Below are 25,899 nucleotides of genomic sequence, written 5' to 3'. Positions count from 1 at the left end.
AATGGTCACCTTTTCTCATCTGTCAAAAGTTCTTTAAATAAATGGCAGGAACAAGGTTATTTGTCAAATGATAAATATCTTAACTGTTCAAGCGTAAGACCTAAGATGCATTAAAAATTCAAAAGGATATTTGTTTTACTGAATACAGAATAATCATGAGTTTATCTAATAACTACATGGTCTGCATCACTAAATCATAATACACCTCTCAAATAATGTCTTGTCTAGTCATTCCTAAGGTATTAAACTGTCAGTTTACTTTTCTGGAAAACATGTTCCTAAAGGACACACTCATTCACAGTTGTAAGAATTTGGCAATTCTTACTTGGTTATATTCTCTTCTCAATGTGTAAGACAACAGCATGCAACATAGGCCAAAATAAAATTTAAAAAATTTATTGATCGGTTTAGGTCACTCATTAATTCAAATTTCACAACCCTCTAGCAAGTTTCTTAAATAGCTATTTAATTCAAATATTACCTTATACTAACTCTCAATTTTTCACACACATAAAGATAACTCATAAAAATCTTTCTCCTCTCATCCCTTTGTATCATATAATTAGAATTACTTATTTTTACATTAATTACTTTTCAATCATGTTCATTATAACTTCCTTTATTTCCCAAAACCCCTCAAGTCTAGGGTTAAGAAGCTTCCATATCCAAGGATACAACTGAATCTACAAAAGCAGGGATATGAGTAGAAACCATTCTGGAATCCTCACTGCAGCTACTGCTACCAAATCTGCAGGAAAAAAAGTGTGTATTTCTTGTAAGAAGATTGCTGTGAATTGCAAATATTAGCAGATGTTACTACAAAAACTGAAATACCTGTGAGTAAATGTAGTGTAAAAAAAAAACTCCAATGAAACCTGTGAAAAACAGAACTATAAAATTTAAAAATATCCAATGAAGTGCCTTATCATTTTAGAGCTGAAACTTTAACATTTCAAATCAACTAAATACTAAGAATTTGGTCTTTCTGCTTCATGAGACAATAATATAATTCCATAAATAGATTATTCTTGGTTATTCTGAAGTACTTCTTCAATATTGTGCTTGGAGTTTTTGCTGGGTTGCTTTTTATTCAGTAATTGTGAGCCTTGGTAAGGAGCTTGTGCTTATAAAAAGGAAGAAAATATTTACTGCTCCTAATTCTGAAATCTGTAAAATCCATAACAGTTAAAACATAAAACCTACAAAACAGCACAAAACCAAAACCCAGAAACCAAATTAGTTTACTGATATTTTTACCTATAAAATCATGAATGCAAATCAAACTTCTATGCCATGAAAAATTACCTTAGAAATTATTCTGTCTGGCTTTTCTGATTTATCATATAATCAAATTCTTGCAGGTTGTTTTTCTAGCCTTTCAGGTAAAACATAGGCACACAAATTCCAGGTGCTAAGATAATGCAGATTTAGGAAAAAAAAATAATACAGCCTGCAATTTACCAGGTGTTGCTCATATATGTGCTAAATATGCTTTTCATTACAAAATAAAACTCAGTGCTGGAATTTCAGTTTGTATTTGCTTAACCTATGAAATACTGTTCAAAATAACTAATTGTGGTGCACTACAGCCCCCCCTCCCCAATCTCAAATAAAAAACTTACACAATAACTGTTCTCAATATCTGACCTTGTTTCCAATGTGAGTTCCACAGTCAGCTGCACTACCTGTAAGATCAGGCCCTACATTTAAAGTTTAAAAAAATTGTAATGATACTTCTTAAAATATTATCTTAGTTCATCTGTAACCTCCAGAGAATTACAAAATGTACATATTCCCATGCAACAGGAATTGATACATCTGTGCTACAACTGTGAATACTTCCCTTTTATATCTACTCCCTGTAACTAAAGGCTTTATTGTGATTTTGGCCTAAAACGTTAGTCAAAATGTCAGTTATATAAGGCCACGCGTGGAGGCACACGCACTCTGAAAAACCCTGCTGCTGAATTAGTCATGGAAAAAATAATGGATGTCTGGTCTGACATATATATTCACAGAGGGAATAATGCGTTTATACCACCCGAAACTCCTGTCCCACCCTCCCTCCTCGGCCGAAGTCAGCCAGGAGCAGCCATTCCCACCGCCTGCGAAATTCCATAACCAACAAATCGGCCTAGAAACAACAAGAAATTAAAAACCGCAGGGAATAACAGGACCGGAATTCTTCATTTGGCTCGACTGACGTACCCCCAACCCCGGGCTCAGCCTTCCCTTCCCAAAGGATCCCGGCGCTCCCGGGCTCAGCTCCCCCTTCTCCAAAGCGGGATCGCGACGGCCCCGAGCTCAGCTCCCGCCTCCCAAGGAGAGATTGCGACGGCCGTGGGCTCAGCCTCCTCTTCCCAAGGAGGGATCGCGGCGGCCCCGAGCTCAGCTCCCGCTTCCTAAGAAGGGATCGCGGCGGCCCCGGACTCCGCTCCCTTTCCCAAGGAGGGATCGCGGCTGCCGCGGGCTCGGCCCCCGCCCCACGCGGGATCGCTGCGGCTGCGGCGGCCCCGCGTGTCCCGCCGCCGGAGCGGGACGTTCCCCCTTCCCGCGCCGCTCCCGCCGCCTCTCCCAACTTTTCCAGCTAAAACTTCCACGTTCCGCCCGCGGCGCCGCCGGCCGGGCCGGGCCCTCCCCTCCCTCCTCTCCCGGGCTGCGGAAGGTCACGGCGGCCGCAGGTCGGGTTCCCCCGCGCGCTGGCGGCCGTGGGGCCAGTCCGGTCCGTACCTCTGCGGGCCTTCGGAGAGTGCCGGCGGCTGCGGGCGCTCGCTCGCTCCTCCTCGATCGCGGCCGCTATCGCCGGGTCGTCCTCGCCATTGTACCACACCAACAGCTCCTCGCCCGCCGCGATTGGCTGCCGGGACACAACACAGGGCGCGCGGCCAATCAGCGCGCGCGTTGTTGGCGGGGCGGGGAGCGGCCGCGGCGGCGCCCACGGCGCTGCCCCCGCCGAGCCTCGAGGGCGCCGCCCCGCGCGCCCCCTGCCGGGCGGAGGGCGCAGCGGCCGCCCCGCCCCGCCCCCGCCCGCGCCGGAACCGCGCTGGGTCACACACGCACAGCACAGCACCCGAAAACCCTCAGAACAACAAATTTTAAAACACACACAAAAAAACGGAGAAAAAAAGTCACAACCCCCCACAAAAATTCACAAGAAAATCTAGAAAAACCCCACAAAAGGGACAAGAAAAGACCAAAATAAAAGACAACCTCGGAAAATGACAAAAAAAAAAAAAAAACAGAAAAAAATCACAAAAGAAGACAAAATCAGAAAAAAAAGACAAACAAAAACACAAAAAAAATCCTCACCAAAAAAAAAAAAAAGAGAAAAATCATGGAATGTTAAGGGGTTGGATGGACCTTAAAGGCCATCCAGTTCCATCCCCTGCCATGGGCAGGGACACCTTCCACTGTCCCAGGCTGCTCCAAGGCCCGTCCAACCTGGCCTCGGACCAGGGGTGGGGCAGCCACAGCTTCTCTGGGCAGCCTGTACCAGGGTCTCACACCCTCACAGGGAAGAATCTCTTATCATCTAACCTAAATTTCCCCTCTTTCAATTTGTATCCATTGCTCCTTGGCCCATCACTACAGTTCCTGACAATACAGCAGTAGTATTAATAGCTACAGTTAATATGAATACAGTTATATAGTTAATTATTAATATAGTCCCTGTACTAACAATTAATACACAGTTGTTATATTATTATTATTTTTATAGCTGAACCTTCCAGCTGTAATGTCCCAAATTGTGGTTTGCCTCAAATAGTGACACTGATTTAAATCCCAGTGCTCACTTCTATGGATATTCACAGTTAGTTCTTTTCAGAGAGCAATCAGGTTGGAACAAACACACCTACCTTTATACAAGGCATTAAATAACATTAACTAATTATAATATAATAATAAGTAACTGCTCAGGCAGCCACTAAAGCAGGGATCTGGAATAAAATCTAAATATCCAGGAAAAGACTGCGGGAGTGTGTTAACGGGAATACAGATAATTACAACATGTTCAACACATCCACTTGATTACAAAAATCAAGGTTTGCTTGCCATTCCAAATTGATCATTTCTACTCTTTTTAATCAAATAAAAAACCAAAAACAAACAAACACCACCCCCACCCCCCCCAACTAAACTAGTCAAATGGGCATCACTGCAAATGCTATTCATATTCCCAGCACTGGCAATAAAAGAAACTCTATCTATCACTTCATTTCACATGCTCCTTAAAGTATCATCAGACTCAAACTAGTAAGTCCCCAAGTTGGCAGACTAAAGATGTATTTTTACTCACTTTTTAAATCTTCCTCATTGTTTCTTCATTTCCTGAAGCATTTTACCCAAAACCAAGAAAAATTTCAATGCCTTAACTACAATCTCCCTCCTTCAGGGCTTAATGAACATGGGGCTGGTGGAGACCAGGTCCTATTTTTAGTCATTACATCAGAGCAAAGGGTGTCCTCAGACTATTATTTCCAGTCTGAAGCCAAAGGGGAATTTTGTCTCAAGAACCAAAGTAGGATTTCTTTCTTCCACAGCCCATTTTTTAGTAGGTCTCACAGCACATGATAAAGGTGATAATTATCATCATAGCCCCAGACACTGGAACAACAAGAGATGCAAGATCCTAACAACTAAGGGAAAAGTTTAACTTACAAGCAAAGCCTATGGTTTGGCTTCCTTGAGTTCCAGAGGCCTGATAGGATAAATAGTGGCAAAGTTATTTGCATGGCCTTATAGCTGGTGAGCAGCAAGGAATGCAGCAGAGCTGTCTGATGCAAAAAAACTCTTATCATCTAAAAAATATACAAAGCCAGAGCAAAGATCTGGCTGAGATTTCAGGCAATGCAAACACAGGGTGGTAACAAGCACATAATTTGTTGGCTGCATGGCTGGAGCTAACGTTCAACTTGATGAATTTAGTTTTATTGTGACTGCTCTAGAACCTAAATTAAGCCCTCTAACCTTGTACTTCTAAAATGAGATGCAGCAGCAGCTTCAAAACCAGACAATTAAAGCTGCTCCCTCAGTAGCAATACAAGAGAAGGACTACACTGAGCAAGTGCCACTTGTACCACCACTCTTCCTCGTGATACCCTCTAGTAACAACTCCAAAACCCAACCTCCTCCAAACTATTCCCTACAGATCCTTGGTGTAGCAGTGTCAGGCTGGAACAGCCTGGCTAAAAGAGGTATGAATTTTGAGAAGGTTCATGAGGTTAATAATTCCCACACACTTTTTTGTGCTTTTTGTTTTAACTGCAACATTTAACAGTCCTTAATCTGAGTATTTTCCGTTCAAAAGGCTTTCGGTAAGTTCAAAATTTGTTATTTTCAGAGTAATATCCTAACAAGTTATTAACTTAACCTAAGTGACCTAAGAGGCTCTAGCACAGATTGACTAAAAGTCAATTATTGTGCACTTTCAAGCACTGCAATGTGTCTTGTACAGACTGAGATGGACATTTGCCCGCCCAACCTTACCAGAATACCTATTTTTCACTACAGACGCTGCATTGTACTGTGATATTGTGCTTCTGCACCTGGGTGTGGCCTCATCTGACCAAACATAAGCAAAGTGAACATTTACTTGTGTGATTCTTTCACACTCTATAACCCAATATTATGTTGCTTTCTCCTATGTAACAGGGAGGATCTTGAGTTACTATAAACCTGTTTGGCAAAACACTCATCCACAATCAAATTAATTTCATTTTAATCAGGGACAGTTTCATAGCCAAGCTTCTTTAGAAGACTTTTTGAAACTGAGTTTTCACTGTATTTTACTTTTTCTAGAATTCAAGTTCCGTCCTGTGTGCAGAACAACACTACACAGCAAGCTCCTCTCATGAGCAGAGGCAGGAAGAGCTGAAACTGCATCATGAGTTTAAGCCGCTCCCCTGCAATACCACAGCTCTCACACAGGCATCCTGGGGAAAGCAGATGCAAAGCAGCTTACAAATACCCTCAGCCCTTCAGTAAAGATGAAGGGAAGATAGAAGAGGACAGCATTTGCTTGTGCTCACTCAAGTTCTATTCTGTAACTATTCATTGAGAGCAGGGAACAGGGAAGTTAGAGCTCTACAGTTCCGAGGTGGTTCTACACCAAGCAAACTTGGACTTTGTTATCTTAGCAATGACGCTTGGAAATCAGCCTGTTTAACTTACAAATTAAAAACCTACAAAAAGCTGAAGGAAGCCTTGGGAAAAACAAGACCCCATGACTATACTTTCAATGCTTCAAGGTAAAGCAGAACAAAAATACACACAAGCCACTAGAATTCTCCTTTGGGGGTAAATAAAATCTGTGCTGTTTATTTGTTCAGCAAGTGGAACTCCCCTAAATTTATGAATTATGATAAAGATCAGGAAAGAACCATGTGTTGATACCTGGGCTGGTAAATTTACAGCAGGTTTGAAATGGCAGTGTAGAGACCCTAACATTATATGCAAAAGGACATTTAAGATGTTCTTTATCACATGCCTTCCTTTGTCTTGGTTAGCAGTAAGGTGTGACTAGGATAAAATTCATCAAGTTGCAAGAGACAACAGTCAAAGGAACAAAAGGATATTCCAGTGCTGAGACAAAGTATTTGTTATTCTGTCAGCAGTGCTCAGCCTCTTCAAGCAGTAATTTTCCAAAGTGCAATATCATGCATCAAATAAACAGATTTTTAATACATGAATGCTTGTCTTTGTCAGAACTAAAACTTTTGCAGAAAAGATTCAATGAGAAATTTAAAATGTCAGAACGACTCCAAAAGCACACTTACATTAATGAGCTAGTGAGACTGTGGGCAAAGGCAGAGGAAATCCAAAATAAAGAGTCTAGAGAAATCAAGGCTGGCTACAGAGACATATTGGGAGTCTGCCCTCTGGGAATAAACACTGCAGAGAAGTCAGTAGTCTGGCTGACAATAGTGAACCTCTTCTTGAATGCCATTAGAAAGTTCAGAAAATGTTTAGAAGGTTTTTTCAATCTAGCTTGAGTGACCTAAAATTTAACATTTACCTACTGCTGTACTGCCCCATAAACTTCAAAACTGCATGGGATCAACTCAATCTTTTCTTAAGCAAATACCAGTTACTAACAGATATTGTTGGCCTCACAAAGGAAATGGAAGGAACGGCAATAGTGCAAAAACAAGGCTGCATATACCCAAAACCCCCAAAAGTATTTTAAATTAAAAAAAAGTCAAGCTACACACACTCACTGCTAGGAGGTCTTGATCAGGGATTCAAGAAATACTTTAAAGCCACAATATTCTTAACCTAACATGCTCCATCACTACAGTTAAACCATTTTTTTCTTGTTTTGGGAGAAAAAATGCTCCAGGAACTACATCATTTTCCCTGCCTCCCCCTCACTCCCTGAACAAAACTGAAATGCTGTAAAACCATGAAAAATAGTTTCATGGAGCTACCCATAAAAGTGTCTTGACAGCCAAACTTTGTCATAAGATGCACAGACCATAAAAACTGATTACTGCAAAAACGTCCTCAGCAGAAAAAGTATTGGTATCTACAAAAATAGCATAATATTTATTTCATATATGCTGTAGTTTTTCATTCTAGTTTATATCCAATTTGGTGCTACAGCAAATCATTAGCCAATAAGATAGACTTACTGTTGAAACATTCTGTAGTTTAACAGTAAATCTTAATGTCAAAGGTATTGGCAGATAAGAATTTATACCAATGATGTGTAGCATTTGCAGTGTTTTAAATATATTTCATAAAATGTTTCAAACTCTGTTTAATGAAAGTACAAAGAAAAAAAAAATTTAATAAAGCAGAGTAAAGAGGTTAATAATAAAAGATAACAAAGTAGCAGCTGTTCAGACAGTGATACCTTTAAACTCTTGTAGTATATGGTCCTGTTGATCTCCAGAGGAAAGAGATTCTGCTCCTTCCCTGAGCGGGCCCAGTTTATGTAGCGGAGCCAGTTGCCCTTCTCTGGGTCGGTGGCATCCACACACATCCAGCCCAGGTTTGGGTAATACACCTGTGAGAGAGACAGCAGACAAAGAGACACCTGCTCACACCACTGCACTAAAACACTGCATTTCACAGCTACACAAGGTACTTGGTATCACCCCAGGCCAGAGACAACACAAAGGGCACAGCAGAGCCAGGGCTGGAGTGGGCAAAGTGTTGCTGCTCTTCTGCAATCTTTTAGAGAAACTGCTACAATTGGAAAAAAACCCACCTGTGGCCTGCAATCTCATCTCTGAAGGCTCTGGGCTCAAAAGCCAAAATCCCTAAAACATTTTACACTTTTTCTTCAGTTTGGCAAGCCTGAAATGGTACTTTAGATTTTGCATTTAGTAAAATTACTGATTTTAAGATATGAAGGCCACAGAGCTTTATTTTTACCATCTGAGGAATTGGAAAAAATAAAAATAAAGAAGCTAGAAGCATTTGCTTTATTTGGAAAGATATGGGGAAGCATACTTTAATCTCTTTTTAGGGTATAAAAGAACATTTTAACCTTTCAGAAATCTTGTGACCACCTTAAAAAACTGGCCACATCAATAAAATTCTGCATGTTCCAAGATGCTGTGTAAATTCTTTGGTTTCTGTTCTTGGGGAAAAGGCTGACACCTACTCCTGGTTTACATTTCCAGGCAACTTGCAATAAAGCAAGAAGGGGACTGACACCTTCACTATTTTCTGATGACAGGCAATTCTGCTTCTCTTTCAAGATACTATACATCTCCCACTCTTCTTATAATCCAAGTTAGATACCTATAAGAAGAGCTATCAGTGGGTATTTTTCCTTTTCTGTTTTTCTAGAAGTCCAAAAATCTACAGTGTTGTAGCTTTTTATGTTCTGATACTGTACAGGTAATTCCAAGGCTTTTCAAACCGTTCTCCAATTTCAATCTTACGTACACTTCCACAACAGCTTAGAAAATCCCCTATTTAATAAATTCTTTTTTTTTTTGTGCTGATAATACTGTTGATTTAATGAAATAGAATTTTATCAATAAAAGTGAAGTTTTAATAAATATACCACAACCATCTTATAGTTTTCTTTCCAAGCAAACAGAAAATATCTCCCTTACTTAAATGACATTATGAAATCCAGCATGGATTTCATCAGCTGACTTTGTAAAGAATGTTCACCAGCACACCCAGCCCTTGCAATATGAAAGCATAAAGAACGTCCCAGATGAGACTGCAAAAGCAATTCTTTTGGTTAAAATGGAAGAGGAGAGCCAAAGAATGCTGTGGGAAAGCTAAACAGTTATTGAATATATGTATAAATGTAATTACTGATTACTTTTATACATATATATATATATAACCTTACTATATTTTTATGTTACTTTATTATAGGTTTTCCACAAACCAAAATACTTTATTGCTTTTCTAATTTACAGAACATTACAGTCTAATTCACAGAATATTGTTTAAAGGCCTTGTGCACTGTGAGAAAGAAAATAGCTCCAACTCCTCTCTATAACATTGTGACTTTAAGTGATTCCTGTACCCACAATAAAACCCACTCAGCACAGCTGTGCCAGTCATTCTGAACCAGCATTTCCCTCCCTTTTCAGACACTTGTTCTCATTTTCCCAACTGTGGCTTTTCTCCAGTAGAAAAGGAAAATATGTTCTCTCCTCAGACACCACAGGCATACACTGTCACACACAACTCATCTTTTTTACAATAAGCCTCTGGTATGACAGTTCAAAATCTTTAAAATTGACTGGAGATGCCAGTTTTAGAAGCCTTACTTTTTATTCATATTAACTTGACTAAAGAAGCAAATGGAATGCTTGTGGAAAAGGTTGTTCCCCAAGTTGAGTCTCCATATACTGAACTGCTCCTACACACCACCATCCTTCTACAAACCACATTTTCCAACAGTTGAGATTCTGGACTGGTTTCAGGTATTGGCATATGGGACCAACTGCTGCAGTCTCATTTTAGCTGTTTTTTTTTCTAACTCTAAAATCACTATTAAAGCAACACACAATCACTCTGGAATCTAACAAGGGCTCCCATTATCACCTGCATTGCAAACTAGGAAACTCTGAAACAGCTCACTTGCAACTATCATTTCTCAACACAAACTGAAAAAATATCCACCATGAACATTCAGCACTGAGAAACACAATTGTAAGGTCAATAATTTACTCAGCTGATTCAATCTCACCAAATGTTCCAGTACCAGATCAAAACTGGAGATACCTTACGCAGCGGAGTTTGTAATAGCATGAGCTCAATGCAACAAACATTATACTTGAAAACTTTATTGCTTTTCTAAACGGAAATTTGCATTTATGGGAATGTCCTAGATCAGTTCCTCTGATAGAGGTTAACACTAAGCTCTGTGCATGTTTTCAGGGTTTTAGGGAGTTCCATTTTTGCAGGCAAGGGGACAGAAGGATGGATGACCATTATCAGTATCTTTAGCCTAAAAGTCCATGTTCCAGAACATTCTATGCCACAGTTCCTCCACCCCTCTCCTCCTTGACTATTCACTTTGATAAAACCATGTGCTGTGTTTGTCTTCAGAAAGACTGAAGAAGTCTTTGGAAGTGGTGATGAACTGCCTTAAGGACACTGTAGATGGGATTCAGCTCCAGATTATGACATTTACACTTTGGAATCTACATAATATCCAAGGTCTCCTGACTACCAGTGGAGCTTCCAGAGCAGTTCAGCTGCCCAGACAACACTTGCTTCAAGGCAAGCCCAGCACAAGAAATACTGCAACACTTGAGAACTCTTAAAAAACTCCAAAAGCTGGTTTTCAAAGAGCAAAACGAGGAGTGATGTGGCTTCCTTAAGAGATTCCATATCCTCCTAATTTCATAAGCAGTTGACAGCACTCAGTTGCATTCAGGATTCAAGCCAACAAACCAAAGATCAGCAAAAAATTCTTAAGGACAGGTGTGATCCACACACAGCATATAAAAAATACAGCAATTTCAAACAATGCCAATAGTTTATAAAGCTTTGTAATTCAGAATGGTTGCTCCATCCAAATGTCTATAAATAACTGTTAGTAATGGCAGTAATAGATAGCAACTACCTTATATCAAGTCTATTTCTAAAATATCTGGAAAAAGTAAAAGCTAAAAACAAAATATTGACCTGGTGACAGGCCCATTTTTCCATTTACAGGCTGTTTCTTACCTCCCACATGTACACATTGCTCTTAACTTGAGATCTTTTTTTCTTGTCACCAACGAATGGTCCAAACTTCTTGCCTTTCAAAATTGACTTTGTTGCCCAGACACCTGAGGAGATATGTATCAGGAGTTAAAACTAACCTAAGTTATTTCAGGCAAATCTTCTACTCACAATTCGTATTTCTTAAGATTGTTACATGTGTCTCTCGGACTGGGGAGCTGTCCACTCTTCCCAAGAGGAATTATTTCAGACAAATACACCAGACATCATCTCTACCCAGCACAGGAGGGATCCATGCTTTCACAGCAACTCCAATTTATGTGAGCTACTGTAAAAATCTTCATTCTCTTTTCACAGCTGTAGCACTCACCAAGCCGAGTCTTGTCAACAGCAGATGGGAAGAGCCTCACGTCCTCAGGAAGGCCCCTAAGCACGTGCTCAGGAACATCATCCAAGGTCTCCACAGCAACAGGAGAGTCAGCTGTGTTCTACAAGTCAAAAAGCCAACCACCATTAACAAGCAGAAACAACTACACAGCAGGTGATCAACCCACACGAGCTTCAAAACCTTCTGACTTGCATCAAAGTAAAATTTCCAAACTGAGGATAATTCCACATATATTCATTAGCAATCATTTATTTCCCTTTTTCAAAGGATGACTTACAGGCATAGTCAGCCTAATCAGTCCCCCAAAATCGAACTAAAATAGTTTCTCATCTTGCCTTAAGTGACCAAGTACCCCTTGTGAGAAAGACTAAAAGGTACCTTCAGGAGAAAACCAGACCCAAAGTTCCAACAAGTGCATACAATTGAAAAACCCGGAAAGTTATTTGCTCTGCTGTTCAAAGTGAGAGTGTTGCAGTAAATTAACTACTCCAACGCAGACACTAGCACTTGCACTTGGGATACACCATCTATTCTACCACAGTGTAGCAGGATGCTCTGCCTGGAGTGGGGTAAGACAATGCCCTATTTGCAAAGCTATCAGTGGTGAATGGAGGGGGGTGGAGTCATGCTGCTTTTGGTGTTTAATAATGCTAAAACCAGGCAGACTCATCAATCCCAAAATTAAACATCCTGAGGGTTAGGAGAAGATGTCGCAGAGCTGATAAAGTACCCGAGAAAGGAACAAACAAGTGATACTACTGATAACCTGCCTAAAGCCGCTGAGCTGGCACAGCTGCCTGGGGACACCTGACTGACAGTCCAGCACTTCATCCTAGAAAAGCCCAGGCCCGCTTCTGAACAGGGTCTTCTGACACACCCCTTCTTGCAGTGTGTGTGGGGATTCCTCCCTGGAGTGGTGACGCCCCCCAAAGGCATCTTTAAAGCTCATCCAGTGCCACCCCCTGCCATGGGCAGGGACACCTTCCGCTACCCCAGGGTGCTCCAAGCCCCGTCTAACCTGACCTTGGACACTGCCAGGGATGGGGCAGCCACAGCTTCTCTGGGCACCCTGTGCCAGGGCCTCCCCACCCACACAGTCAAGGATTCCCTCCTGATAGCCAGTCTAAACCTACTCTCTGTCGGCGTGAAGCCATTCCCTCTTGTCTTGTCCCTACAGTTCTTGGTGATTAAAGTATGTGCATGTCAAGTTTACTGCTCTGCAACAAAGAGTATAAGCTAAAAGCAGCTTTTAAAGAGAACAAAGGGATTTAAATAGTTATTTCAGTATCATAAATGTTAGTCACATTTCCTACATCAAGCAACAGCTCAGAACTTTAGCCAGCAGCTTATAATTAATATAAGAAGTTTTAAGATATTTTTATATTAAAGTTTGATAGGCAATATAAAACTAATAAATTATTTACTGCCCAGTAAGTGATTAGTTCCATTTTAAGGAGCCTCCAAGGTTCAATCTTATTTTTATAGTACTGTTCATACTGTTACTACTCACACTTGTCATAAAACAACCTGCTCCCTATTACCTACTTACAATTAACAAAACACTATTTCTGATAGAAATTACCAAAATTTCAAAGTTACAAGAATGCAAAGTTTCCTATAAAATGTGTCTACATTCTGAAAGAACTGTGCTTGGTGAGAACTAAGCCTTTATTGAACCACATATCCTAAAAAAACTCCCTGCCCTCTAACATGGAGCTCTAATCATTCTGGTCAGGAACAAACACTGGTGGTAATGGCAGGAACAACTCTAATATTAAGGATGTTATAGTTGAGCTCTGAAACCATTTTTAGGAGAGGTTAAACCGAGAAATTTGTCCAAATAAACTCCGATTTTTTGGAAATTATTCTGGCTTCTACCTATAAAGCAGAGATACAATAGTAGTTTTCATATACTGACTAATACTCAGAGTATTTTCCAGTGAGTACTTTTGAAATATGCTGAATTTTGAATATACTGGAAATGTATTTTAAAATGCAGCTCAATATGCTATCAAATTTCATGGTTTTTATCTCTAAAGCAAGAGAGATAATGCTTCTCAGCCTTTGCTCCTCAGCACCCAGTCTTCGTCAGGGTGCTGCTATGGCAATGATTCACTACGTTCGAAAACCCAATTTGCTGAGTGGAGTTACAAGAACAAATCTGCCAGTTTTAACTGCAACAATGAGGAAAATGACAGAACTGGAGTTAGAGCAAGGTTATTCTAGTGCTGCCTTCATAAGCCTTAACAGCTGCACAGAGAGCTCCCGGAGAGCTATTTGTAGGGGAGAAAGACCCCCAAACTGGAAACTATGGAAGGGAGAGAATGCCAGAAATCCCTTCCCGTCCAAGAGTGAAGACACCAAGGAGAAATACTTATTTATTAGTTAGAATAGCTGAAGTCTATTCAAAGCAGAGCAAAGCTTTATTTTGCTCTTTCAACAGCCCAAAAGGAAAAATACTGGTGAAAGCAGCCTGATTTTCAGACATCTGTTTGCCTTGAACTGATATGCATGAAGCCATGTCTCAGCTGAAAAAGAAACGTGCTCTTCTCAGCATATCAAAGAAACCTAAACATCTTTCCAGTACGTTACCCTAGGATTTCATCAGGGGAGAACCGAGCCTATTTTTCCCAGTGGTTTCTAACAAATTATATACAGACATAGAAGAGGGTGGCTGACAGCTCTCAGAATGGTGCACTTCCAGTTTGAAGCTAAAAGCAGGATGGTTTTTTTGGCTAGGTTTCATTTCGGGGTTTAGTTTCCTTGGAGAGTGTTGTTTTTGGTTTGGGGTTTTGATGAGCAGTTAAAAACCTCAACTGCTGATGAACAGTTAAAAATCTTAAGCCTGCAAATAATTTTTAACCTATCAAAGCTGAAAAGTGAGACTCAACTGATTCAGACAGAAGTGTACAGCACTGTGATATATCTTTGATTTTCCTGGTATATTTCTTAATAGTCACACCTCCTTTTAACCATAAATATCCCCAAACTGTTCTACCATTTAAGAAGTGTATTTGTATGGAGTAGTATACAACCACAACTTTACTGTGCACTTACCTGCATAAATCAGAGATTAGCAGGACATTCAGAGAACACTTAAGACCCATCCAACACTTGTCATATTAATGGATTTCATAAGTACTAGAAAACTGGATATGGCCTTTACACAACAATGCATTTCACACCTCAAATGAATGGTAATAAATAATCAAATTCAAAACAGGAAAATAAACAATTTAGTTCAGTCAAATCAGTGCAATTTCTTTTTATTTGCAATTTAGATGTAGCTACTTGAAATTTTTTCCAGATCACAACTTGTCCCCAAGCAATGTCTGTCTACCAAAAAGAAATACTGTATTTCAATCACTTTTCTACCAAGACTTAAGAATCACATTTAGATTTATTTTCCTGTTTATAAAATTCACCTCTTGATAAGGGTAGAGCACTTGTGCATGTCCTACAGCCAACTTTTGCATTTATCTGAAGCCTTAACACAGTACTTTTCGCTCCCTCCAAGGCTGCAAGTTTGAATACAAAAACACCTAAAGCCTGTTTCACTTTCAAGCTTCTTACTCTGAAGTTAATCAGAAAATTACATTCTAGCATTTAAATCAGCCGGTATGAAGTGTCTTTAGAACAATGCCAAAGGATCCTATGAGGGCTGAAGTGGTGCCTTAACTGAAACTTTTCCTGTTTGCATCAAATCCAGAGTTCACACACTCTGACAGTACCTTTTAACACATTAAGCAACTTTTTACACCACTTATGAACTAATTGCACTTATGAACCAACCACAGAATAGTCCATAATGTTACAAACAAGCAGAGTAGAAAAGGCACCTGCAACAAGTATTTAGAGGTGGTCAGAAATTGGAGCGAAAAGGAAAGAAACCATCCTGAACAGTGCAATGAATGACAGATAGCCAGTCGGTATCATATTAGGGTGGAAACAGCATTAGGAAAACCGAGAAGGTAAAGGAAAGCATGCCACTGAAGAGGGAAGGAGGAGATGGCAGAGAAGTTAAAAGAGGTAGTTGAGGAAGAGTAGTTGTGCCAGCTAGCACAGGAAAGCAGAAAGGTCTCTCCTTGTCCAGGCACCTTACCTGGCTACCCCTCTTGGTGCCACAATTTCACACCATTTGTGTGCTTGAAAATTAAAGAGGTATTGGAAATATTTGAAATAATCATTGAAAAATTCAGAAGGAATGGGGGGAGGAAGTTTCAGTACAAGAGCAAGTGTCATTTGTTCCCGTACTCCTCAGCACGTTTTAAGTAACTGCTCATGCTGTTTTCCAGGTAGCAACCAAATTCCTTCTACTCTGTCTTAGTGCAGTCTGAAATGTAGTAAATGCTACCAATCAAACCCCATGTTTGCTTGGTGTTTTTAAAATAAATTATTCAGCTATTCTGACAAACTAATTTACATATTAGAGGAAGATCTCCTTTTAAAAGAGGACACATACTGCCTATCCTGAGACAGCAATCTTCCAAGAAACCCAAAACCATAAATTCCAACAACAGATGGGGTTTTTCTTAATCCTCCTTCTCCTTACAACAAGAAGGTCATATCAAAGTATTTATGAAAATGTTTTCCTTCACTACTTCAAGAGTTCTGTGGGATAAACCACAAAACTAACAGTCTTTTCACATAAACCGAATCAACACCAGAGCAGTTAGTTTCAGGGTCACCAAAGTCACACCAAAAGCAGAGACAAGCAGAATCAAAGAAATATGAGAACAAACCACTTGAAAGATGTTTGGCATCAGGCAAAAACATTTCTTATACAGACCTGGCACTACAACTTGTCAACAGTGAATGAAATGACAAGAGCACTGCAAGAAAAAACACCACAGGGTTGATGCTAAATACAAACTTAATACAAATGGCAGGCAAACAACTAAAAGCCGTATGGGCTCCATGTGCTTTGGAAACCAAAGGTGAAAGCCAGAAACACCAAGGAGGACCCTAACCTGTTGTAAGAACTCCCAGAGGAAGGGTCATCTCACCCTTTAATTGTAAGATGACACACACCACAGCACAGCATAAATGAGATGATAGAGCAGTCATATATCCAGCACAGAAATCTGATTTAATTCTAGAAACAAATCAGCATGGAGGAACACAACAACAGACAGGCCATGACGGGACATGGACACACAAATGGGAACGAAACAGTCGATAACAATTACAGATTAGGATCTACAATTTTCAGAGTTTTAGTAGAATCCAAAGCTTATTGGAATGACTAATAAAGCAGGATTATTCCTCAAGCAGAGAGAGCCATAGGCTGCTGGCTTCATGCCACTGAGTGCATCAAAACAAATCATACAGGTGAAAAAATTTCAAGTCTCAACAAAAATTTTGAAGTAACAGTTAACCCTGCTCCCCAAAATAGACTATTAATGCTTAAAAGTGTGCTAATGCAAATGTCATTTCTATTTCATAGATATAAATTATATTTGTCTATAGATATAAAACAAGTATGTATTTTTACAATAAGTATTTCAACACTCTGATAGAGATTATATTTTGCTTTTTACCTTTTTAATATGTACAAACATATTGAAGAGTTTTTACTTTAAATCAGAGAAAAAAAGCAAGAGGAAACATCCCACCAACCCAATCCGTGCTGTAATTACTTATGCATATACTTCTATGACTTCACAGAAAACACACTTCAGCAAATGCTAACTGTATTCAGGCCTGCTGCTGATCAAATAAGGATAATAAAAGCACATGCTGGCTACAGGCACTGAAGTATACAAAGCATTTTATAAAACTCTGTATTGTGGTTGTTTCTGACTCACAAAGCTTCTGTTCATGGCTGACTTTTTCAGCAAAGTAAAAACGGCTTTCCTGCAGTGTGATACCCTATGATCACATGCCCATGCCAAAGGGGCTTGGTAAAACCAGCCAGAAAGAGAAGGACTTGTGAGAAAAATTTGAGGCAACACATATTTTTTCTATATCTCTAAGTAATACAGCTGTGTGACAGACAAACTGATGGACTACTTGGATAAACAAACGCAGAATAAAATGCCGATTAGAACAACACCCTCCAGTCAGGATACTCGTGACTCCATACAGCAAAGTGCTGCTCCACAAAGGAAACATGCTTTCCCAGTCTCTCCACTTGGTTCCAGGAGATTCCAGAAAAGTGTGAGATTTCCCAATCTATAAATTTGTGGCAGACTGTTTACTGCACATTTGAAAAAGGAAAGTGATTATAAAAAGATTTTTAAAAATGGAAGCCTTCAATTTTCAAACCACTTTTATAAGGAACTGAATTATTACGTACAGCTTCAGGAGGAAATAGAATTTTCTGGAGAGGCGTTCTTAGAAGAGGTGCCAGGAGTAATAACTTATACACTGCTAAAGGGAATTCACAAAAACCTCGAATCCATGAAATAACAGACATCTCACAAGCATACACGCTGTAGAATGGATGATTATGAAATCTAATGCAACTGAAGATTTTAAAGAACATTTTTTTAGTGGATGATTTACTTTTCTTATTAATAATTAACTGTTCTAAGTATTTTGATAAAGTCTTACATTTCTACTCACCTGATTCATTTTGAATTCCTGCTGTGTTCTGAAAAGATACACACAGCAAAGAAACTCCTTTGATTACATGAACCCTAAAAAGAAAAACAGACAATTGTAATATGTACCCGTGTACAAATTTACATTGAACTGAAAGTACACACAGAGCTGTAGTTTCTCTTTCTAAATCATCTGTAGAAAAGGAGCATTTTGCTTCAGAAAAAATCTGCTCCGAGCTACAGCTTTTTTATTACAGCTCAAATGTGTCTGAATAATCTCAAGATGGGTATCTAGCATTAATCTTTTTCCCACTTTAAACGATGATGTAACAGATGTGCTCAGGTAATATTGTTCCATTTGTTTTTTATAGTAAGTTAGTTTGCTCAAGATTGAGTACTTTTAAGAACTTTAGAATTCAGATCTCTTTAGAATTTTATATCAAAGCATTATGGAAGGCCCTATGTGGTTTTCAAATTTAAAAAACGTACGTATTGAGTCTCTACTCTTCCATATTAGAAACAGGAAAATATTCCTTAAAATTGAGCTGTATTGAGGTATTTTATTACACTAATGCATTTTACATTCCTTTTTAATAGAAGCCTGAGATTTCAAAAGGTATCTGACAAAAATTCGTAGTTTGAGTAGGCATCAAATTTGGAAACTCACAACTTGAGGCAAAACTAATCAGAACGATGCCATATCTAAGGGTCAAGGACATCAACTCACTTCCTTTCTTTGTCAACACATACAAAACAGCCTTTCTTGCAAATTAGGCCAAAAGCACTTTTAGTCCCATGGTCATACAGAATTTTCAATAAATTAACGTCCCCATTTTTGGAAGTTAACTGGTCCCTCTTCACTTAAAGCACTTTATTCAAGTACTGCTATTTCTTCCCTGTCTTTAGTTGTCCTGCTATAACAATGATCAACTGAACTTTTTTACTAAGTAATCTGCATAAGTACTAACATTTAATTTAAAATAAGTTCAAGTAAAAATCTACTCCAAATAAATGTCACATAATCCCTCACATCTTTGCACTGAAAGAATTCTTAATGCTGTGCAAAAGTGACAACACTGCCAAGCATCATTCAAATATTACATTGCTTAAGAAATCCATAAGAAAAGGAAAAATGTCCTTGGAAATGATATTTCTGTTGTATACAGCTCTTCCAGGATCAACTCCTTTTGTCCCAGTGTTTCCATACTACGTGAGCATTTAAACAAAGAGCTGCAACATCTGTATTTCAGTTCCAGTTTTGCAACTGATTCTGTGGGATTTAAAGTTTGCCAGCAGAGACCACTTACGGGATAAGGAGCTCCATCTGAACAGCTTGTACACATCCAAAGAAAAGCCTTCCTTCTGGAATGCATTATTACTAACTTCCTAACTTATTTCAGTGTTGGAGTCAGTATAAACTTCTGTACTTGAGCTGAGGCCTGAACATCAGGGGAAAAACCCAGCACTCTTATTCATTGTTCATTGGGACAAAACCCATACAACATCGTTTTATAAATGAAATATTTTGTGCAGCAAGAGAGGCGTCAAATAATTTCCTAGTATGAAACCCAACTTATTTTTAGTATCAAATGTCTAATTTTTCTATACTGTTAGAATATTTTTATACAATTACTCACATAAAGTCAAGAAAAGCAAGAACCTTTTATGGACACAGGAGCACAGCCTGAGGAGCACCAGGCCATGGCACAAGTTTATGTTGTTATTATCTCCACCTGCCTATTTCTACCTTTTCTCCTCCCTCTCACAGAAGATCATAATTCCCTCAATACCACAGGCTTAGCTGTTTACATAATCACTTTTGATCACAAATCTGGAAAGAAATCTAGGAACCCAAGTGCAGGAATTGCCCATGTAACAGTGGTGAATGACAGTCCTCTGAAGCAGACACCTCATCTCCAACACTGCACACTTAGCCCAAAGCTCCAGATATACACAGACAATAAGGATTTAAAGGACTGTCTTACAGAAGCAAACATTGAACACCATCACTATCCACCACTAAATGTGTAGAATCTGAGACAAGTAAATATCAATAAAGTGACGGGCTGCAGAGTTAAAGGGAAGTTCTGTCAAGCTGAAAATTTCCTCTAAGCTGAACTTTCTTAGCCCAGTTATTAAATAAATCACTTTAAAAATGTGAAAAGCAGACAAAATCTTATTTTGTTTCATTTGAGCAGTAAAAATACACTTTTCTTCTTTTTCATATACTAATACAAAATTATTTTGCTTAGAATTAACAGTTAACAAAGAATTTTCAAAACAAAAATAATGATATTTTTACAAATTTTGTAAATATTTTATTCAACTTTTATACAACTGGTTGTATCCAAGCCTCTCAATGGTATTTTTTACAAGATGACAACAAATCTTAATATACTGATGTAGTTAAACATCCACACAAGACAGTTTAGGCAGATTCCTAACAGACTGTACTATTCTATATTCTTTCAACTACCAATTACCAGTGGAATCACTTGAGCATAAAACAGAATTAGGGGAGAAATTAAATTTGTAGTAAACCAAAAGCTTCAACAAGTATTTTTAAAGCTATTAATTTAAAATACACACTTCATATTAAAATTTTATACCTGCAGTTCTGCATTTTTTTCCTTCTTCCACATCACTTACTTTGTTAACAGTGAACTCAACTATGTGGAAAGCAAGATTAATTGCACTGTAAAATAAATAAAATTAATACTATACACAGTCTTGTGTACAGCCACTAGTTTTCTTTCTACCAAAATGAAACATTGTAAGAACAGAAGCATCTGTAACAGTAAACTTGGGGTTTAACTTTTGGTACACAAAGTTCAACAAACTCAAGAAATTATTAAGTGAATTCTACAACTGCTGCCCAAACATTAGTTCCCAGCACAATCACTGAGTACCAACAAGGTCTTTACTCTTGTCACTGCAAGCAGGAACAAGCTCTGGCTCCGTACACTAACGAATTCCCAGGTACACACAGTCAGGTCCTGTATGCAGGATTTCCCAGGAAAGCCCCGAAGAAAACCATGCTGCTCTGATGTGTCACCAGGGGAATCTGTCATCTATTAAAGGCACAATGATGGCCCCATTAAATCAGTTTTAAAGTTAGCAACTTTAAAGTCCACAACTGCATCAGTATTTTGAAAAAGTCACTCAGCAGCTCCATCAAATACAGGTAACAAGTATTTTCACCCAACCTTTCCTCCAAACTCAACAGCAATATAAACTATTAAAGACCTGAATATTGTTAATAACATCTACCACAGTGAACTTCAGCCATTCACTGAAATCCCTAAGAATAATAAAGGTTCTATCCCAAAAGTGAAGCATGCACACCAGCAACCCAAATTTTCAAAATTAATTCTAAGAAAACATTGCCAAGTCATATTGATTTTAAACTACTACTTACTTCTATATCTCGTGAGTACAAAAATACTACACACTTACTCAAGACATTAAAGCATCTGGGAAACAAATAAGAGAAAAGATGCAGTAGATCATCTTATCTTAGAGCTTCAGAAAAACTTATTTTTCTGAAAGGCTCAGTTTTAGGCAACAAATTATATTTATTCAGGTAAGAATATACAAGACATTTGTATTTAAGGAAACACTGTGGTCTCTAAAACAAAATGCTTAAAGCAAAAAGTATTTTGATGTTATTTCTGAATCTGTGCTTCAGAATTTTAAATATTCCATTAGAAAACCTATAACTTCTTAGGAATAAAGTCTGCAAACAAAAGCAAGTAGTTTTATTCAAAACCAGCATTGCAGATCATCCCTTTCCAACTCAATCAGACTGAAACAGACTAGTCAGCATTCCTAGATTTTACTAAGTAGACTATCTTCTGATTTTATAAGCTAGATTTATCATTGCTGTATGTGGGGGTTTTTTAAATCCCAGAATCAAAGAGCATTTTGAAAGAGAATGCTGCTTCCAATTCAGAGAAAAGAAAAACCAGGCATGAGAGTATCAATCCTATTTTGGAAGCTGAAAATGGGACATGCATTACGTCACTGCTCCAGTAAAAACATGTTCATTAGAGAACCAGGAACAACTTGAAAGTCTCCATGGCCTGTTTTCCTAATGACCGGGGTTCAGGCTGGGATATCACACAGCTCTTGGCTTTGTTTTAGTTTCTAGCTGCAGCACATGACCATTTTTTAAACATCAGGACATCTATATGTTTTCAATTCAATATTGAAATACTCTCATCCACGAATTTTCCATGCATTCGGTGAAACAAAGCTTGCCAATTTAAAAAAATAAAGTTTTTAAAGATTAAAATATGCATGTGACAGGGCACCCTGTTTCTATTGACAGGCACTTAAATGCAAAGACATTTTCAGCTACCCAAGGCTGCCTGAATAAGAACAGAGAAAAAAAGGGCAGACAATGATTTTCTAAACACTAAAATCTATTACCTATTGTCCAATAGGAAAAAAGGCTTTGCTTACTGCCACGTAGCCAAATAAGCTGTTATACCCCAGGAAGGTTTATTCAGGTAACCATGAAAATAAGCCAAGAAATTACCAACACAACACAAACCCCAAGTTTCTTAATCAAACATCAACTAGTCAAGAGAAGTCAACAGAAAATAACAAGTCTCTAACAAATGCAAATATGCAGAAACACCTTTCCAATCTTCAGATATGAGTGCACTTTAATTTGACTCGCAAATGCAGTAAAACCTAATGAAAATTTTCTCAGGTAAGTACTCTGCTGATTTACTACTATGTGAAAAAGCCGATTTCAGTCATTTCCTTTTACAACACAGGACTCATCCTCCCACTTTTGACTACAGCATGTTTTATACAGAGGCAGAGAAGAAATATTTTTCAGCTTATTCTCAGTGGAGAAGAAATACATTGGTAAAAGAAATTATGTCATTTGGGGGGTTATGTATCAGGATCATATCTGCCCTTTCCATGTTAACAAGTTCAACAGCAAAGATATTGCAGTACTTTAAACAGGTTTGCCTTGTCTAAACCACTCCGAACTTCTGTTTTCAACAGAGAGACATGCAGTAAGCAGCATCTCCCTTTAACACACTTTATATTACTTATTTACCCCTAAGGATCAAGGCTTTTATGTGTAAAAGTGAAATGGGGATATCACTGCATTACAGGATGGACTTCCAGAGCCATTTCAGTTTTTACAGAAAAAGATGTTCCCCTTTACTTCCCGTCCATTCTCAAGAAAATTTTCAATAGTGAAAAATGGATGTGTTATACAAATGCACAGAAGTACTGGAACATTCTTCCCCACCTTCCATGCTGCGCTGGTAGAAAGCTGTTCTTTGGATTCCCATAAAACAAGCAACAACTCAGGAATCTCCAAACACCGTACTTATCATGGCATTTCTAGCAAAGATACTGTATTCAAAGTAATGATTTGCCCTTCAGTTAACATAACTAGGGTTTCACCGTAAGTGCCACATTTTTATGGTCTATGCCATGGACTGTGGAGGCACTGCTGTCCCAGAAAATCCTGGGACCCATATCTTTGAAAACCAACAGGTACCTCCACATGGTTCTCACTGCTGTCTCTGCAAGTCCAAAAGTGCTTTTGTTTCTTAAAAGTCACTCCCTCATCTATCAGTGATGCAGATCTCCATCTGAAGAGTGCCAATGCTCTCACTGATTCACCACCATGCTTTTCCACAGTTGGAAATCTCTCTCTACACCAAGGAAAGCAGCCCTGAATTCTTAACATGCTCATCATTTTTACTGAAATGTGGTAAGTGTCACAAGACAACAATATAGAATCATGGAATGCCTTGGGCTGGAAGAGACCTTAAAGCTCATCCAGCCCCACCCCCTGCCATGGGCAGGGATACCTTCCACTATCCCAGGTTGCTCCAAGCCCCATCCAACCCACCTTGGACACTGCCAGGGCAGTCACAGCTTCTCTGGGCACCCTGTGCCAGGGCCTCCCCACCCTCATGGGGAAGAATTTCTTCCATGTATCTAACCTAAACTTCCCCTCTTTCAGTCTGAAACCATTACTTCTTCTCCTATCGCTACAGTTCCTGGTGAGGAACATAATAATTATATACCATGCTGCTGTACCTCTCCAGTTCCCCTAATCTATTTAGTATATTTGAATAAGCTGGAAAAGACTTTGCATCCAAATAACATGCTCAAAGTCCAGAGCACAGACTAGGAACAGCAAACTGGGGCAGCATCAGAAGCACAAGCAGCCCTGCTGTTCTCTAGAGCTGTCCACTGCTGCTCACTGAAATGTGAAATAAGAAGAGTAGTTCTCTTGCCACTGAATGATCATTTAACAGGTGCAGCTACACCACCTTATCTTCCCTCCTCAACAGCTGAAAACAACTTAAAGTTTTCTTTACTGCTTCGGAATGGAAATTCTACAGCTTCATATGAATTTGAAACCACTGGAAACTTCACTGAATACTTCAGCTACCTGCCCATGAGATGGTTATCAGCAATGCTCCACAGGCTGCTCCGGCTTCAAATAAAAAAATGCACTTAAGATACATCTCTTGAGCTGTTCTAAATGTCTTACATGAATTTTTTTCATCTCACCCCAAATGTTTTTCCCCCCACGCTACTACTGCACCACCATAAATTATTCTCCGACTTAGGAGAATAATTCATAGACGGACATTTGCAGTGAGGGAACCAATTCTGGAATTAATTTCTTCGAGCCCTGCTCACCCAGCTTGGCAGAAGGCGAGCCTTGGGGCCTGCGAAGTGCCAGAACTTCTGAAGACAGTTTGAAAGAGCAGAGTTCTCTCAGCATCGGGCTGGCAGCGGCCGGAGCCAGCCGACACTTCCGAGGCAGCGTTTTCAAGATAAAAAAATTGAAAAAGCCGCCCAGGGGATGGAGCATCATCTTCCAACCGGCCTCTCTCGCCATCCTCCGCCCTCGCTTCCCCTCCCCGAGGCGCTCCCGCGTCCCGCCGGGCACAGGTCCCGCACCTGCCGCCGCTACCCTCACGCCCCCGGCCGCCGCCTTCCCGCGGACCCCGGGGCGGTACCGCACCCGCAGCAGCCTCCGCGGGCCCCCTCCCTGCGCCGCCGGCTCTGCCCGGCGCCCGCTCGGCCCGTCCCGGCTGCGCCCGGCGGGTCCCGCCGCCCCCCGCTCACCCGGGCCCCGCTGGCGGCGTAGCGGCCTCAGCGCCGGCACCGTCCAGGCGCCATCTTGTCTCCAGCCTCGGAAGTGACGTTGGGGGGAGGCCGCGGGCAGGGCCCGCCGCGGGACCCCCGGAGCCCCTTCCTGCGTTTCATCGCCTTCGTCCTGCTCATCGCCTTCATCACCCTCATCCCGCTCATCGCCCCTATCCCCAACAGCCCCTTCCTGCCCTTCATCGCCCTCATCGTCCTCATCCCCAACAGCCCTTGCCTGCCCCGCATCATCTTCATCACCCTCATTCCCCTCATCCCCAACGGCCCCTTCCAGCCCTTCTTTGCCTTCATCCCCAACAGCCTCTTCCTCCCTTTCATTGCCTTGCAGCCCTTCATCACCTTCATCCCCAACAGCCCCTTTTGCCTTCATCCCCTACAATGGCTTCACCGCCAACATCTGCAACAGCCCCTTCATCGCCTTCGTTCCATTCATTCCCTTCACCCCTTTCCTTCCCTTCGTCACTTTTCATCCCCTTACCCCTTTCACCCCCTTCATTGCCTTCATCCCCAACACTGCCTTCCCCCCATTCATCCCCTTCACTACCTTCATCCCTTTTCACCCCCTTCAGCCTCTTTACTCCCTTTATCCCCTCCACCCCCTCCATCCGCTGAGCCCCCCTCAGATCACACCACATGCCCCAGCCATCTCCATAA

General features: G+C 40.1%; 1 protein-coding gene across 2 annotated transcripts in view; it reads right to left on the bottom strand.

Moving 5' to 3' along the window:
• PRDM2 (PR/SET domain 2) overlaps window positions 1-25,272 on the bottom strand; it is a 65,348-nt gene extending 40,076 nt beyond the window's left edge. Inside the window, exons 1-6 of one of the 2 annotated variants that reach the window (XM_039563838.1) lie at window positions 25,207-25,272; window positions 18,107-18,180; window positions 11,522-11,639; window positions 11,155-11,258; window positions 7,856-8,008; window positions 2,731-2,857 (exon numbers count right to left, since the gene is read on the bottom strand). In XM_039563838.1, the coding sequence (XP_039419772.1) occupies window positions 2,731-2,857; window positions 7,856-8,008; window positions 11,155-11,258; window positions 11,522-11,639; window positions 18,107-18,115 (511 nt within the window). In that variant the 5' untranslated portion in view covers window positions 18,116-18,180; window positions 25,207-25,272. Of the gene's footprint in view, window positions 1-2,208; window positions 2,372-2,730; window positions 2,858-7,855; window positions 8,009-11,154; window positions 11,259-11,521; window positions 11,640-18,106; window positions 18,181-25,206 lie in introns of those variants that run through there. The other variant, XM_019289791.3, reaches the window with a different exon arrangement.
• Window positions 25,273-25,899: the final 627 nt, after the last annotated feature.

Source organism: Corvus cornix, chromosome 21, assembly GCF_000738735.6.
Source record: "Corvus cornix cornix isolate S_Up_H32 chromosome 21, ASM73873v5, whole genome shotgun sequence".
Classification (NCBI taxonomy): domain Eukaryota; kingdom Metazoa; phylum Chordata; class Aves; order Passeriformes; family Corvidae; genus Corvus; species Corvus cornix.
This window is presented reverse-complemented; position numbering and strand designations above follow the sequence as displayed.